This window comes from Cynocephalus volans, chromosome 3 (assembly GCF_027409185.1).
Source record: "Cynocephalus volans isolate mCynVol1 chromosome 3, mCynVol1.pri, whole genome shotgun sequence".
NCBI classification, from domain to species: domain Eukaryota; kingdom Metazoa; phylum Chordata; class Mammalia; order Dermoptera; family Cynocephalidae; genus Cynocephalus; species Cynocephalus volans.
Genome location: NC_084462.1, coordinates 16,006,390 through 16,023,820, shown reverse-complemented (window position 1 = coordinate 16,023,820; position 17,431 = coordinate 16,006,390). Strand labels below are relative to the sequence as shown.

At 57.1% G+C, this 17,431-nt stretch overlaps 1 protein-coding gene across 1 annotated transcript; it reads right to left on the bottom strand.

Moving 5' to 3' along the window:
• Nucleotides 1–9,337: 9,337 nt before the first annotated feature.
• LOC134371601 (cytochrome P450 2W1) lies at nucleotides 9,338–15,759 on the bottom strand. Its single transcript, XM_063088441.1, has 9 exons — nucleotides 15,586–15,759; nucleotides 13,688–13,850; nucleotides 13,107–13,256; nucleotides 12,877–13,034; nucleotides 11,204–11,377; nucleotides 10,702–10,840; nucleotides 10,405–10,589; nucleotides 9,767–9,908; nucleotides 9,338–9,525 (listed from the first exon to the last, which is right to left on the bottom strand). Exons 1-9 carry the CDS (start codon nucleotides 15,757–15,759, stop codon nucleotides 9,338–9,340), a joined length of 1,473 nt encoding a protein of 490 aa, XP_062944511.1.
• Nucleotides 15,760–17,431: the final 1,672 nt, after the last annotated feature.

The following is a 17,431-nucleotide window of genomic DNA, read 5'->3' as shown; positions in this document are numbered from 1 at the left end:
CCCAGCCAAGAAGCATTTACTCTGCACAGAACTGGGGCGCAGGTGCCCATGTCCTGAGCCACATGCCCTTGGTGGTACGAGATGTGCTATCACAGCCAGGGCCACGTCAGGAGGCCCATGCAGTTGGGCTGCCGTTAGGCATTAGGTGCCAGCCAGGGCTGAGGTGGTGCATGTCTGCCTCCCAGGCTGCCCCAGGAGGCCTGGAGGTCTGCTGGAAGACCCAGCAGCACCAACCCTCGTCAGAGAATGACAGGCTAGAGGCCCCAACCTGGGCCACCTTGATGAAGCAGGATATCCAGACTGCTGCTGCCACCCAGGAGAGCAACTCCTTCCCTGCCCAGGTGGTGGGTGTGTGAGATAGTTTTTAAACAGGCCACCGAGTCTTTGATGCTCTTCCAATAGAAGGTAGAATCTAACTTTCTCCCCTTGAACATGGGTCAGCCTCCAACCTGGAATGAGCCACAGGTGGCTCTGTGTGATTTCTGAAGCCAGGGAGGAAAGGACAGGCAGCTCCACCTGGCACTGTCAGGACGCTCACCTCAGGACCTGGCCACGTGGGGAGGCTGCCTGCAGGTACTCGCACCCCAGCCTTCGAGCCACCCCAGCTAAGGCTGCTCACAGATGAGCTGTTCCCAAGTCTTGCTCAAGTTGCAGATTTGTCAACAGTAATGTCATTGTTTCAGGTCACTAACATTTGGGTTGCAGGAGCTAGACAAGAGCACGCAAACATGGTGCATTGGACACAGCGTGGGTTATGATACAAGCAGTGGGGCACATGCTCCAGGCCTTTATTCCAGACAAAGAGTCCCAGGCTTCCCATGGCCATTCCTTGCCTGGCTGGGCCTCCCCAGCCTTGGTTTGTGACCCTCAGATGTCAGCAGTTACTTCAGTTTTAGTTACCCCAAAACACCTGTGGTGAGGGCAGTGTGAGGTGACTGGAGCCCAAGGATGGGCTCACACGTCCTCAGGGGCCCTGGGCTGGTCTCTTGCTGACCACCCAAGGCCTTTTCCCTCTTTTCACCCGTAACCACAGACCCATGGACTCTCAGGATTGGAAGAGACCCTGAGGGTCATGTCACCCCAAGTTTGGTCTGCACCCCACCCAGCCGTAGAAAGGGGTGATGCTATTTGCTGCTCCTTGAGCGGCATCGGGCCCTGTTGTGGCTGAAAATCTGAAACACACACACACACACGTCCTGTTCTGTGTGGGAGTGACTGGTGCAGGGTGGCCCTTGGAGAGAGACACACACACACACACACACACACACACACACACACACACACACGTCCTGTTCTGTGTGGGAGAGACTGGTGCAGGGTGGCCCTTGGAGAGAGACACACACACACACACACACACACACACACACACACACACACACACACACACACACACACGTCCTGTTCTGTGTGGGAGTGACTGGTGCAGGGTGGCCCTTGGAGAGACACACACACACACACACACACACACACACACACGTCCTGTTCTGTGTGGGAGAGACTGGTGCAGGGTGGCCCTTGGAGAGACACACACACACACACACACACACACACACACACACACACACACACACACACACACACACACACACACACACACACACACACACACACACACGTCCTGTTCTGTGTGGGAGAGACTGGTGCAGGGTGGCCCTTGGAGACAGTGAGTGAAGAGGTCCGGACCCTCCTGGTCCTAGCATCAGGTGAGATCACAAACAGGAAAGCACTTTGCACAACACAAATGTGCAGATCTGTGAGGTGGCATCTACAATCCAGTGTGATGGCATCACAGCTCTGCAGAGAAACTGCTACAGAAGGTGCTCCATGAGTCAGAGCCACTCAGGATAAAGATGGAGAGTCAAGCAGTCAGCGTGCCCCCTTAATTGTTCCTAAGCTTTGAGGCATCTTAAACAAACACACTAAGAAATATAAGTGTAATACTAATACAGTATATAAAATAGTAATGGAAGATCCACAAAATACAAAGAAGGGGCAGATGTTTTTAAGGAATCAGAGCTGATTAATTAAGAACATAGCCCTGGGTTTCCTGGCAGCCAAGTCAAAAAGGGAAATGTGATGGGTAACAGGTCCTCATCTTGTCATGAAAAATGGTCTTGGAGGTCTGGGCCCTCCCCTCACTTCAGCACAAACATTCCCCTGACACTGGCTGGAGGAGGGCCTTCTCTTTCCTAAGAGTTCCTGCCTCAGATGATCATGAAGTGCCTGCATCCTGGCAGAAGATGCAGAGGGAGGTGACACCCTGTGTCACCTGGGACAAAGCTGTTGAGAGGCAGAACTTGGACCAAGCTCAGAGAACCAAGCAATTCCTTGAGGGTACCCCCGGTGCCAGTCAGAGATGGTGCTCCTGATGAGACCCCAGGGGCAGCCCATGGGGAACTGTCTGAGCCTCTGGAGCCCTCCGTGCCTAGAAATGGGCTGGGAGTCCTTGAGTCCTTGCATGGGACAGCTTGGGCCTGGAAACTTCCTGATAGTGGCCATTATTTTCTCCTTTCAACCCCCCCGCCCCCACCAAGCGGGAAACAACCCGAATGTCCATCACCAGGTGAATGGATAGACAAAGTGAATGTACTCAGCAATAAAAAGGAAAGGACTATTGACACACAATAATGTGAATGAATCTCAAATAATTGTGTGTGGAAGACGCCAGACACAAACAAGAACATATTGCATGATCCCATTGACATGAGATTCCAAAAACTGCAAGTAATCTGTGATGACAGAAAGCACGTGGGACCAGGCTCTGGGGAAGGGGGCCTGATGGGGATCAGAGTGGAAATGTCCCATCTCTCGACTGCGGTGTCTATACAACTGTGTGCAGGTGTCAAAACTCATCAAAACATACACTTTAGGTGTATTATTAAGAACCTCAGTAAAGTTGATTTTTTTAAAATCTCCCTTTCCCCAAGGGGCCCTCCAGAGCAAAGATTAAACCTTGCAAGACAAAGCCCACAGCTGATGAATGATGCTCCAGAAAGAAACAATGAAAACAGGATTCATTATCTTAATGTTCATTTTTATCAGTTATGTGTGTGCATCACTTAATCAGAAAGCCCTTCAGGAAGTCAGAGCAGCGTTGCCTGTGGGGAGGGCGTAGAGGGACAGAGGCAGGGAGCATTCTGGGGTGAGGAGCCTCCCTCCGCTCACTGGGCTTGTGTGGACATTCCTCAGACCTGTCAAGCACTGTGAGACCAAAGCTGTCTCCTGGCCCAGCCCCCACCCAGCCTTCTCATGGCTGTTTCTACTAGGATTCATGTCTAAGAAACATTGTTCACCACTAGGCATTGTCTGTTACCTCCTCCCAGGAACAGTGAGGATTCAGCTGCTTAATTATCCCTCGCAGCTCTTCCCCGTCTCCACGCCCCACGACAGTTGTGTGTGTTCCTAGATGAGTCAGTACTGGGCATTCGCATTCTCTTCCCTCCGTGCTGACCACACCGGGCAGATTCTGTGTCCCTTGCCCTTTTCTTCCTGGAGCGACTGGCTGCCGCATTCTGCTTGCTCCTTTCTCCCTGACTGTCCCTGACTTGTCCCTTGGGTGGGTCAGGCAGGGCACCACCAGCCATCAGGCTCAGCTCCCGGCAGCGCACAGCTGGTCCTGCCACCTCCTTTCTCGCTCACACCCTCACTCTGGTGGCGTGCGCCCTCCAGTGGCTCCCCAGCCACCTTCCCACTGCCCGGCATGGTCAAGCAACGCCCTCTCAGCTTCGATCTCCTCTGTCATGAGGACCTCGTGACCTCTCAAACCCCCCTCATTTTTCTAAGGCTCACAGGTGATAAAATTGAGTGTGAAGCATCAAACTGTGATAGCAATTGTATTAGTCTGTTTTTGTTGCTTATAACAAAATACCTGGAATTGGGTAATTTATAAAGAAAATGAAACTTAGTGCTTACAGTTTCAGATGCTAGGAAGTCCAAGGTCCAGGGAACACATCTGGTGAAGGGTCTTCTTTGGAGGTGGCTTTACGGCAACACAGGTCTCACAGGCAGAAAACGGTGGAGAAGAGAGAGGAGACTCTAATGTACTCTCCTTTTAAAGCCCTCAGAACCACGTCCCTGACCACCATTATTAATCCATTCACTAAAGCATGGTCCTACAATGTAACCCACCTTTCAAATACCTCAGTAGGATTTCCCACCCTCAATAGTTACAGTGGGTATTAAGCTTCTAATATATGAACTTTGGGGTACACAATTCAATCAATCCACAGCAATAAGTTAGAATCCTCTAGATTCTTCTAAACCTCACCCTTGTTGAGTCTGTGGCCCAGCAGACCAGGATTTAGGGAACTGCCCACCTGCTTGTGAAGCCCACACACTGTTCCTTGGGACGTCAAGGGCAGAGCCCAGTGCTGGGAGCCAATGTGTCCAGGTGTCCCACAGCAATGGCTCTGGGACCCCAGGAATTGCTGCCAGGTGGGGGAGGGGGGGGCAGTGGGCAGCTCTAAGAAATCCAGCCCCAGAATCCAGTGGATGCTGGAGTTGGGGCTTTTTGCATTTCAGAGAAAAAACAAAAAGCATCAATTAAGCCAGTTTGCCCAGAGCTGGAGACGCAGTCTACCAAGATGTTCCTGACCACACCTCTGGTTACCCTTCCTTTCCTTGCTTTTGTTATGGGGACAGCCCACCACAGAGGGAAAGCTGCAGACAGCCCTAACCTGCCGGCCACTGCAGAAGAGCTGCTTCTGCTCACGTGTTTCTCCTGTGACACTGACCTGCTGCTACAGGTGCATGATGGGGGCTTTGGATACAGTCCAACACAAGCACCCTCCAGGGTGGCTAGTGGTCCACAGAAGGTGAGAGCCCTCAGGACACTCAGGCGGGCGAATGGGAAGTCAGCAACCTTCCAAACAGCTGATGGAAGGGCCTAGACCCCCTGTACCTGGGGGACAGCATTTGTGCAGTGAAGGGCCTGCGGATCTTCTTGGGAGGGACATTTGATTGTCAGGGCACATGCTGGGAGGTCTCCCCATAGCAGACCCTATTATCTGTTTGTTTGCTTGTTTGTTTTCAATCCTCAGATTCACCAGATAACTGACAGTTTACTCAAGGAATTAAAAAGTCCTTTATTTTGATGTGATTCTACTAGGACTTAGGATGTACCTTCCTGACTTCTTAAGCAGGTTGCTCTGGGTCACATGATGGGCACAGTTGTCCCACGATGGTTATGGAGCAGGACTAAATGCCTGTATTGCCCGTGGGCTTGCTCACCACTGCCAGACATCATTTCCACCATCTGTTAAGTGATTTGCCTGGGGGAAGATCTGTCTTCCCTTTTACAACATGCCATAGCTTGGAAATCAGGCATCTAGGACGATCAGAATCGTGTGTAGCATGAGAATGCATGAGCCTCCCTGGCCAGGCCCAGCTTGAGCTCACCAAGGCTGTCAGTGGCACTAAATCATTGTTTCATGCCACTGAATTTGGGAGCAATTTGTTACCCAGCAAAAGCTAGCCAATACATCCACTGACCTCAGACACCCCAGGCCTCTCCTTAGATTCCACAAGCACTTGGATCCAGGGAAAGGGCCTAATTTGGCCAGTTATGTGGTCTACCTCAGGGTGTTCCATATAAAAGCCACCCAGAGAGGTCCTGGGACACTTGGGCAAGCTGCCCAAGTCCCTCTGTCCTCTGAAGCCCAGGGAGCCCTCCTGGCTCTGCCTGCCATCTACTCCCTTTCCCCTCACCATCTGAGGTGAGAGAAAGACCCCCACTCTGAGGGAGCCCTGGTTGGTCACCTGAGAGGGCCCAGGTTCACGAGTGGAGGTCAGGCTTCCAGCCTCTTGATTCCAGCCAGAAGCTCTTGACAGACACCACCCTGCACAGAGGAAGGAACTTCGGGTCATTGGACATCACTGGACCACAACCCCTGCCCCACAGGACCAGACAGGATCCCCAGCCGTACCTATGTTTGCCCTGCTGGATGTGAGCAGGCAGTGAGCATGGCTGCTCTGTTGGGTTGTTGGGGTCATAGTTAATGACTTCTCCATTGCAGGAGAAAGTGTCCTCCCAAGGCCTGGCCAGCCTTGGGATCCATGTGGGAAAGTTTGCTTATGACCCGGGGACTCTGCAGTTTTGTTTTTTGTTGACTTAGGAGGGATAATTTAAAGTGCATGTAGTGTGGCTGGGGCCAGCCCTGAACCAGAAGCAGATCCGGCAGCAAGAGCGGCTGCCTAGCCCCAGAGCGTTCCTTCCCTCATGACTCAGAGGCAGGGGGTGCAGAGGCCGGAGGCAGTGTCTGCTCTGCTGCGGCCGTGAGAACAGATGTTCACAGATGATTTGCCCACGTCATCTGAGACCTGGTTTCCAGCCTGTCTGCCCCCTCCCAGCACATCTGGAGACCATTGGATGGACATCCACAGAGACTTCTCCTGAAAGCCAGGCGGTGTGGAGGCTGAACTCACTGGCTGCCTGTCCCCGGGGTTCTCTGGGATGCAGCCGGCAGGAAAGGGGATCCAGAACTTGGAAATGATCCATCAGCAGGTGAGTGGATAAACACGATGTGGCCCATCCATACAATGGAATATTATTCAGTCTTAAAAGGAAGGAAATTCTGACACATGCTACATGGGTGAACCTTGAGGACATTATGGTAAGTGAAATAAGCCAGACAAAAAGGACAAATACTGTGTGATTCCACTTATGTGAGGTGTCTAGGGTAGTCAAACTCATGGAGACAGAAAGTAGAATGGTGAGCGCCAGAGGCTGGGGAGGAGAATGGGGCGTTATTCAATGGGTGTAGAGTTTCGGTTTGGGAAGATGAAGAGGTTCTGGAGATGGGTGGTGGTGACGGTTGCACAGCAGTGTAACTGTGCTAACGCCACTGAACTGTGCACTGAAAAGTGGTTAACATGATAAATTTATGTGATGTTATTTTACCATAGTAAAAAAATACAAACAAAAACTTTGCAACTTGGGCAGAGACAATGGGAAGGTCTGTCCTGTCAACACCCAGCCACGTTTGCCAATAAGCCCTCCCCAAGGACGTGCCTCTGCGCCCCGACACACGGCCCGTGCATGGTTGTGAGAAATGTGAGCGTGGCTCTGCTCTGCCCTGTGGGGAAGGCGGTCCCAGGGGCTGCAGGCGCCAGAGTTGGGTCTCGCCTGGCCTCCCCTCTGCCCTCCTACCCACCCCACACCCCCAGTTCTCCACATGCTCTTAAACCATCACCAGCAGCCTGCCCGTTCTCTCAGGAATGAGTTAAATAAAGCTTTGACACCTGCTCTTATTTTTACTAAGTTATGCTTTTTTAACACTTGAGGATGATATGTTGAGATTGCCTAGTTTTGGGGGCCCTGGCTGCACCCCCGTGGAAGGAGTCCTGTGACCTCGTTGGCCTGTTTCTTCATGGGTGGAGTGGGGTGAGCGGTCACATGAGTCAGTCCCAGTGGGGCCCAAAGGTCAGGGGTGGGGTGACAGATGTATTCATCATCTTAGCCGTGGAGATGGTTTATGGGTAACTACAGATGTCACACTTGTAAAACTGCACTTCATTGTCTTATTTGTCTGCTGTATGTCGGCTGTACCTCAATAAAATGAGGGGAAGGAAGAATCAGCGTCTCCCCAGACAGGCCTTGGGCTAGGCCCCAACCCTCAGGGCTGAAGTACTCTGAATTGAAGGTGGCAGTGAGGGGAGCCTGAGAGTGGGGGGCACAGAGTCCCCTGCAGAGGCCAAGAGCATGGGGCCTGAGTCCTCCCACCCAGCCCATTCCCAGGCCAGTGGGCATCTTCAAACACCAGCCTGTCCACCCCAACCTCTGGAATGCCCCACCCCGCTCCGGAGGAGCCTCAAAATCAGTCACCAGGATGAAGTTGGGTTGGACCAGTGTTTTATCTCACCCTGTGACTACCCGTGAACAAGCGCCTGCCTGGCATTGGCAGGGGTTGGGGTGCCACCAGCTAGGGTGGCTGTTCTGTCTGCTGTCAACTTTTATTTTTTTTTATTTTTATTTTTTTTAAAAGATGACCGGTAAGGGGATCTTAACCCTTGACTTGGTGTTGTGAGCACCACGCTCAGCCAGTGAGCGAACCGGCCATCCATATATGGGATCCGAACCCGGGGCCTTGGTGTTATCAGCACCGCACTCTCCCGAGTGAGCCACGGGCCGGCCCTGCTGTCAACTTTTAAATGTCACATATTACAACATGCAGGAAGAGAACAATGGAACAAACCTACCTACCACCCAGCTCTCCCCCAGAAATAAATGACAGGACACAACCGAGTGCCACCCTCCTCTCCCGAAACCGGCTTCCTTCCCATCCTCTTCATGGTGATCCGGTGAATTCAGCAGGTCTGAGCAATGACCCTGCCCTGACTTTAGGAAACTTGGCACCCCCCGCCCACACCCTGGGTGTTTGAGATCTGTGCTGTTGCTCCATGTGGTCCTGGTCACTTCATCCTAGCCTCTGTAGGAACACGCCACAGTCCATTTTCCTTTCTCCGTGAGGGACCATCTTCTCGCACATATGGGTGCTTAGTGCTGGAACCCCTGGGCCTGGGGACCCCGTCTATGACGCTCCAGGTGTTGTCCCATTGCACTGACCCACATCGTCACCAACACTGAGTGTGGCCAGACTTTTTTGTTTTTGCTAATCTGATGCCCCACCAGTGTTCCAGGGGCCGAGGTGCCCACCCCCTTCAGGAAGCCCTGCACTTCTGTGAGCCCCCAGCCCTGGGCCTCCCTGCAGTCCCCACGGGAGCACTAGTGGGTATGGGGGCCCCACAGGGTCTGATGGGGGGAGGCCTGGGTGGAGCCAGAGGCAGCTGCTGATACCCATGGGGTGTGGGAGTCAGGGGTCGTGGGAGAAGAGCAACAGATGGAAACTGGCTGTGCACTCTGGGGGTCTGGCTGCCTGGGGGAAGAAACTGAAGGAAAAGGTTCATAGGATCTGAGTAGTGGGAGCCTGGGGCGAGGGGGCCCAGGGCCTCAAAAAAAATAAAAGAACCAGGCCGGGGTGGGGCTGTTGGGCTGTTGGGGGGGATGGGGGCGCCACTGCCCCCATGGCGCCCAGATGAGTGTTCCAAATCGGATGAGCCTGCTCAGCTCCACAGAGGACACGATCTGTGGGACAGAAGCAGCCGGCCGGGAACAACAGCCCTGTGGCTGCTTCGGGCAAAGTGGGAGCCCAGCGAGGGGCCAAAGAGGGGACATCTGCCCATCCACCCTCCCCAGGGATGCTGCTCCTGCCCTCCATCACCCAGGGAGCATCCCAGGCTGGGGCCCGGGAGGGGGATGACCCAGATACCTGGGTGCTGGGGAGTGGTGGTCCCTGGGAGTTTGCCTTAGCAGTGCAGGCCAGACCTGGCAGGAGCACCCCTAGGGTCTGGGCACTGCACACAGCACCTGGGCCCGTGGCCGCATGGTGAAGGCGGGGGCGGGCGTGGTGTCCAGGGTGGAGGGGCTGACGCCGGGCGGGGGCAGCAGGCGGTACCTCTGGAGGAGGCCAGCGAACAGCAGAAACAGCTCAGTCCTGGCCAGGCTCTCCCCGACACAGACACGGCAGCCTGCAAGGGAAACCAAGGCATGTAATGGGGTGGGCTAGGCCTGTCCCTGGAGTGGAGGGGCAAGGGGGATATCCCAGAGAACTGGAGGGAGGGTTTGTGGCGAGGGGCAAGAGCAGCTTCTGCTGCCCCCAATACCTGAGAGAAGGAGGTGGGTGCAGGAGGCAGGGTGGGTGTGGGCAGGAGCTAGGGAGGTCAAGCATCCTAGTGGTGGGCTGGGGCCCCCTGTATCACCCCCTCTGACCTGCGGAGAAAGGCAGGAAGGCCGACCGCTTCACAAAGTGCCCATCTGTGTCCAGGAAGTGGCCCGGGTTGAACTGGCTTGGAGTCTCCCATTGCGTCTTGTCCAGGAGCACCGAGGTCAGGAGGGGGATCACAGGCGTGCCCTATGGTGGGGAGGAAGTGGGACTGGGCCCAGGGAATGGGAGCACAGAGAGAGGGTTCCCATGGGCTGGGCAGGCTCAGAGCAAGGGGGGAGATGGGGTGGAGGGGCCCATCTCAGAAGGTTTCCTTGAGGATGCAGCTCCTGCCACACCCACCTGGTATTAGCCCATCTCATAGGTGAAGCACCTGGTATCCAGGGAGGCCACATGATCCCCCAGGACACAAGCCAGGGACCCCCCCCCCAGATCACACAGTAAGACTCCCCAGGACACACAGCCAGGGACCCAGATATGCCACTCTGCCACTCCAGGTAGGACAGGGCTGTGGGGCCGAGGGCTGCCTCCCTCCTGCTCCTAACTGAACCCCTTTTTCTGCTTCCAACAAGGGAGCTCTGGGCTGTCAGGGACAGCTCTGAGGCTCAGCCATCTTAGGGTCCCTAGATCCCCTGCCCCAGCCCACCCCAATGAGAGAGGAAATGAAGGAGCGAGGTCCTCCCACCTTGGGGAGCAGGTAGCCGCCTAGCTGGGTGTCAGCCGCCGTGCAACGGGGCACATGGGGCAGGAGGGTGATGTACCGCTGCACCTCGTGGAGCACCGCGTTGGTGTAGGGCAGCACCTGCTGGTCCTCCGGCCGGGGAAGCCGCCCAGGGCCCAACACACGGTCCAGCTCCTCCTGCACCCGGCCTGGAGCAAGAGGGTGGGCACCATGTCAGAGGGAGCCTCCATCCCCTGGACCCTGGGGGCGCCACCCACTGAGGGCAGGAAGGGCTGTTCCATCTGATTGCTGGGGCCTCACCCTGCACACCCGAGTGCTTGACCATCAGGAGGACAGCCCACTGCAGCGTGGCCGAGGTGGTCTCTGTGCCAGCCATGACCATGTCCAGGGTACAGGCCACTATGTTGGCCTTGGCAAACAGTCCCTCAGGGTCATTCCCCTGCAGAGGCAGGCAGGGTGAGGCTTGCCTGGAGGGTCCAGGGGGTCTATCCCCCACCCCAGGGGCTCAGCCCAGACTGGACTCAGGAAAAGGGTAGAAGACAGACTTGGCAGGAGGGATCAAGAGCTGGCATCTGCTGAGCACCTACTGTGTTCTGGGCTCACCTGTCCTCCCAATGCCTGTGAGGCAGGCCCTATGAATGCCCCATTTCACAGATGAGGAGACTGAAGCTCTGAGAGGCCCCCAGCCAGCAGGTGGGGGAGCTTGGTACAGGACTGGCATGGACCCCTCCCCAGCTCCTCTTGGGGTGGGCCCTCGGGACTCCCCATAGGTGTCTGAGGTGAACCTGGGTCTCGCCCACACCTGGCCCTGCTGGATCAGGGCATCCGCGTAGCTCTGCACTGGGAGCCCCTGGGGCTTGGAGGGCTGCCGTGCCTCCAGGAGGATCCTCAGGATGGTGCGTACCTCCTCAATCTTGCGCAGGATGGGCCGGTGCAGCTGGAGCAAGGCCCCAAGCCAGGGGTAGATGTTGAACAGCTGAGGGCAGGGGGCAAGATGGTGGGGTAGGGGGCCGGGCACAGCCTCCCAGGCCCCAGCGTGGTGGGGAGCGAATCCATCTATCAGCAGGTGTGTTCCTGCAGCCAGGGAGGGGCTGGCCTCAGGCTCTGGGCAGATGTGTTGGGAGGTGGGGTGCCGCCCGTGGCCACCAGAGGGCGCTCGGCCCCGGTGCACTGGGGCCCCTCACCCTCCTTCGGGGACGCAGAGGAAACCCTTCAGTCCACATGTGGGAAGGAGCCATTTGACAGGTAACACACCTGGGTGGCTTTGTGCAAGTTCCAACAGGCTGCTTGTCATCATACTCCCCCCCGAAACTTTCAATCCACTAAAGCAAGTAAGATGGAGGAGGGGAGGCGGTTGCCACTGGGGAGAAAACTATGAATCTGCAGCAAGTCATGAAAAAAGAACGCAGACAACAGACCTGAGCACTCCCGCCCTGCACTGTGACATGAGAATCACAGCTGTCTGTTTGGCGAGGCCGGAGTCTGGTTCCAGCAGTGCTCAAGAAATGCCGGCTGCCTTCCCGGCCACACCATGCACTACTTGCCTCCCCCAGGACGTTAGCAATCACTGGTAGCAAATTCTGCCTGGCACCTCCGTGGTGAGGAGCTGGCACAGGCAAAGAAAGCCATGGAACATCCTGTCGCCCACTCACAGAGTCATGCAAAGCCCTGTGACCTCCATCCTCCTGGGAGGGCTCTGGGGTTGGACGGTGTCAGCCTGGCCCCCCAAGGAGACAAGATCACCTGGCTCTGGCTAGAATGAGTCAGAAGCCACAGAGACTGAAGATGCGCTCACCACTACTCCAAAAACCGCGGCTGCTGTCCCTACCTCACATCACAGGACCATGTGCCATTGAGAAATCAGGATAACAAAGGATGTATGAACTATGACTCCAACTGCAAATATAGATAGCGGGGCTACGTACACATGCGTCAGTAAATGAATGCATGGTTAAAAATGGTCATGACTGAAAATATGAAAACTTTAAATTTTGGAAAAGAACGAATGCTCATGTCCCTGGGAATTCTGAACAATAGAAGGAGCAATTTTTGTGGTTTTTGTAACAGTGAAGAACCGATGTCAGCTGGGCGATGCCTGGGGGACATGGAGCCTTACAATCCTAGGAAGAAATGCCTGGTCCCCACCCCACCTTGAGCAGGTGCATCTATTACTGATGGGGGTGTGGGAGGAAGATGGGGATCCTCTGCTCTAGACCCCCCCATTTCCAGAGAGCACGGGGGCTGGTCTGAGGTCACATGGCCAATTAATGTCAGATGGATGCTGACTCAGGCCTTTGATCCATGGCTCTTTTTGCACCCTGGCAGGGTTGACAGCTGGGGTGGGGACAGTGCCAGAATGCCCCCAATCTTGCTCTCGAAAGACCCAGAGCCAGACCCCCTCCCACGCCAGTCTCAGCCCCCAGCTTCATCCCCACCGCGAGGCCTGGGCAGCGACCTCTCACTGTGACCTCTCACCTGCAGTCTGGGGGACCCCAAGAGGACCATGACCTCATCAATGAGGCCCAGCAGAGACACAAACACAGGATCCTGGTAGTCAAACCGCTGGCCGAAGAGGAGTGTGAAAGTGATGTTGGAGGGAGCCCAGCCAAGCAGGGCCAGGGGGAAGGGTCGGCCTGCGGGAGTGCAGAAACAAGCCTCAGTCGTGTGGGGGCCCCCGCAAAGGGGTGTCCCCGGCCCACACTCACCTCTGTAGCCATCCAGCTGCCCCATGAGGCACCTCAGCTCCTGTAGAACCTTGTCAGCCATGGGTTCCCGCCCCACACCCAGGCTGTGCAGGGTGCGCACAGTGAACTGGCGGGCGGCCCTCCAGGGCGCCCCTGACGAGAAGAAGATGCCTGTGGGCCAGACAACATGGTGCCAATGAGCCATGCCCCCCAGATACCCTCCAGATGATGTTGGCAGGGAGTAAGGTGGGGGTCAGTGGGACCCGGCTGGGGCCTTACTCCTAGGCCCACTCCTGTTCTCCCCAGTTGGCTTTGGCTGGCCCAACACCCTCTTGGCTTGGGATGGGAGGGTCCCAACTTGCTAGTGTCTGGGACACCTCAGCCTGCATGTGGACCCCTGTCCCTCCCCAGCACCAACCCAGGAGGCCCAGGCTCCCCCTGGCTCTTCCTGGAGCCACACTGGGAGCTCTTCCTCCAGCTGCCAGGATCCAGAGGCCCTTCTTCTCAAGCCCCCACCTCTCCTGGGCCCCAGAAGGGCCCTCAGGAGCTGAGCTGGTGACTGCCCCGCCCTGCCTGGCAGAAGCCCTCCACCAGACGCCTACCCCCGCCTTGTTGGATGAGCTGGAAGATGGCGATGGGGGGCCGGTTGGCCAGCTCCTGCCTGGTGCCCACCAGGGCCTCCCTCACCGCCTCGTAGCCAGTCAGCACCACCGTCTTCTGGCGCCCCAGGTGGACAGTGAACACCGGCCCATACTGTTCCGAGAGCTGGCAGGGGAGGGCAGGGGTCAGCAGTGGCCTCCTCCTACCAGGTCCTCTGGGAGCCCGCTCAGGCTGAGCCCATGCTCAGATGTGGGGAGACTCGGAGCTGGGGGTGGGGGTAGAGGAGGAGGGAAACAGGGCCTGGCAGTGGGCAGCGTGTGAACAAAGGCCTGGAGGTCACAAAGCTGGAGGGGAACTGGGCTGGAGTGGGTTGGCAGGGTGGGGGAGACAGTGTCCAGCCTAGAACCCACAGAGCCCCCTCCTCATCTCTTCCAAAGGGGTGGAGTGATGCCATTTGGTGCTGGGTATGGCTGTTGTGCATTTTTCTTCTTAGCAGAGACTCCCAGGGGGCTCTTTTGAGCCCCAAGACTCAGCGACAGGCATAGGAGGGGCTGTCTGCTGGGTGGCATGTTCTGGAAGCCCAGGGGTCTGAACAGAGAGCAAGCCTGATAGGCTTGGATCCCCTGGAGACTCCATCCCCTCCTCCAGCCTCAGCTTGGCCAGCACCCCCTACCCCCACCCCCCACAACCCGCAGTAAAGGTAGGGCACACAGAAGCTGAGCCTGGGGCCCTGCATGGTCAGTTCTGTCTCACTGACCTTCCCTGGCCTGAGTGAAGACACAGAACAATGATGCCACATAGAGGCTGCCCTCTGGAGCCTTACCATGTGCCCGTTCCCTCTGTCCTCACAGTATCCCTACCCCAGGAGAGGAGGGCTGTCATCTCCCCATTTTACAGATGAGGAAACTGAGGCTCAGAAGCAAGAAGTGAGCTGCTGTTGATCACAGCACATTGAGGGACAGAGCTGGGACTTAGACCTGGGGCTGCCATGCTGTCCACTGCCTGCTGCTCCCCGAGTACACTGGGTGGTGGCCTCAGGGGCCCAGCACTGGGCTAGACTCGGTCTTCTGAGCCTGGTGGCTGCAGCTGGGTGGGGCGCAGCACGTCCCATCCTAGGGAAGGTAGGGTGGGGCTGCCTCAGCCCAGAGTGCTTTGTGGGTCAAAGGGTGCAGCCCCTTCTCCCTGCCTGGGTGGTTTGGAAACAGGAGCCCCTTGAGTGAAGAAGTTATGGGACCTGCAGCTGGGGAGGGCTGGCTGGTCCCTGGTGAGAGCGTCAGAGGCCGAGCAGAGGGAACTGCTTTGGGTGGTGGCAGCGGGGTGGTGGACGCAGGGAGCAGAGCTGGTTGCCTGCACAGAGCGGGGCCCGGCTCTGCAGCTCCGCTTCACCTCCAGGCCAGCCAGCTCCTGGCTGTAGGGCAAGGCAGCCTGCCCTCAACAATGGTCCAAGACAGTCCTGCCTCCAGCCCAGGCAGGAAGGAGCCACACACACCTGCCCAAAAGGTGCCTCTGTGCGTTGCCTGTCCAGGTTGGTCCAGTTCCTAGATAACTTCCAGGAACACCTGCCCTCCTCGCCTCTGCTGCCCTGAACCTGGCCCTGCTGCAGGCTCTCAGCAAATGCTGCAACCTCCAGGGAGCCCGCTGGGGAGCCCTCTTGGCCTGCAGCTCCTGGACCCCAACCTTGGGCAGCACTTCCAGGGCTGCCTCTTACTCAGTGCATCTGCTTCTCTGTGGGATGGGGTGTCTCTCTTCTCAGAGGTTCCTGAGCCTCCTGTGTCCCCTGCTGGGCCCAGCACTTCACTGGAATGGATGGTGGAAATGGGGCTCAGCTTCCCTAGAGATGGGGCTGGGGCACCGCTGCCATCAAGGCAGCAAGAGTGAGCAGTGGGGCTGCCTGACCTACCTGCATCAGTGACCGGTCCTGTTGCGACACACGCAGCAAGTGCAGGTTCCCGATAAGTGGCAGTGGGCGAGGCCCCGGGGGCCACCGATGGGCCGGAAAGGGGTATCGGGCACAGGCACAGAGCAGCCCCCAAAGCCCCAGGAGCCCCAGGAGCCCCAGGAGCAGCAGGGCCATGAGGACAGTGGCAGCGAGGTCCCAACTCTCTCCTGGGCCCCCGTCCCACCCAGCTGCCCGCCCTGTGTCTTATAGGCTTCCCCCCAGAGGGTGTGCCAGCACCCCACCCACCCCACCACCCTGAGAATGTGGAACGAGCAGTTTGCAGGGGACAGCCCCACCAGGTGGTTTAAAGCTACAGGCCTGCATGGAATGTGGGATCGAGTCTTTAGCAGGGACCCAGGGAAATGGAGGGGGCCGGAGGGCCAGTGGGCCACAGGACAGGAGGCCCAAGGGGCCAGGGAAACTGCCTGGGGTCGGCATGCAGCCATGTTCATGGGGCATCTATGTCCCTTTGATTTGCTGGAGAATCCAGGGAGAAGAATATGGCACATTGACTGTTCTGTCCCTAGCTCTGTTGGACCTGCCAGTCCCAGACCCTCTGCCTTAGTCTCCCCATCAGAACCAGGACTCACAGGGGTCTGGGGCCTGGGCCCTGGCTCTGAAGTGGAGGGGCCCCCACCTTCCCTAGGCTCTGAGCCTACCCCAGAGGGACCCCTGTGAGGCGAGAGGTGTGTGGGCCTCTCCCAAATGCCATCTGTGTGCATCCTGAACTGGGACAGGGTGGAGATGGGGGGTGCCAGCTGCCCAGAGGGGCCCACCCTGCAGGCAGCAGCTCGGGGTGGAAGCAGGGCCCACTCTGTGGCAGGTGGCTGGGTTTATAAGTCCCCGACTGTCAGCACCACATTCCTGTCTCCTAAACCCTGGTGACCAGACTGGGGGGAAGGAGGCAGCTGCTTTGGAAGTGAGCTGTGAGGGGTGGGCGGGCTGCTGGCACCAGAACTGGCTGGGCCGGCTTCACACCACCTGCCCCAACATGAGGCAGCGGGATCCCCATCTCCGCAGCTGGGCCCCTCACCATGGGGCCCATCTCCTGGGCGTCATCCACGCCCAACAAAAATCACAGAGCTGAGGCAGCCTGAGGCCCTCACACAAATCCAGGTCTCGTTCCCCTTTACTGGCTGTGAAAGGAGAGTCCCAGACTTGATTGCACGCTCCTGGGACAGGGTGCAGCATCTCTGTCCTGTTGTGCGGCCGTGGCGTTGGGGCTGGGGCTGGCTGGCTGCAGGGGGGAGGATGAGGATGGCTCTCTAACCTCTGGGCCTCTGGGTCATTTGTGCTGAGCACCTGGTACCAATGCCACTACTAGATGTCCGGGCTGGCAGGTCTGCCTGCCCAGTAAAGTTCACTTAATTAATTCAGGGAGCATTTATTGAGCACCCGTTGTATGCCAGGTACTGCCAGAAGCTAGAGCTACAGAAATTGGTGGCACACAGATCCTCAAAGGGCTCTGCCCTCACAACCGCATAGGCGAGGCTGATGTGACAATGAATTTGCTGCTAAAAATGCCTCTGGGAACAGTGGGAACACTGGAGGCAAGAAGGTCAGGGCATACTTCATAGAGGATGTGGAATCTGAGCTGGAGCTGGAAAGAGGAGTTGGGATTTGCCAGGCCCACAGGGGGCAGGGCATCCTAGCAGAGGGAACAGCATGTGCAAGGGGTGCTGGAGGGTGGGTGGGGGTGAGAAGGTGGGCTGGGCAGGCCCAGGGCATGGCTGGAAGCCACACAGGGGGCTTGGGCCAGGGAAGGGAAGATGTAGGGAACTCAGTGAATTCTGGGAGCAGGAAGCTA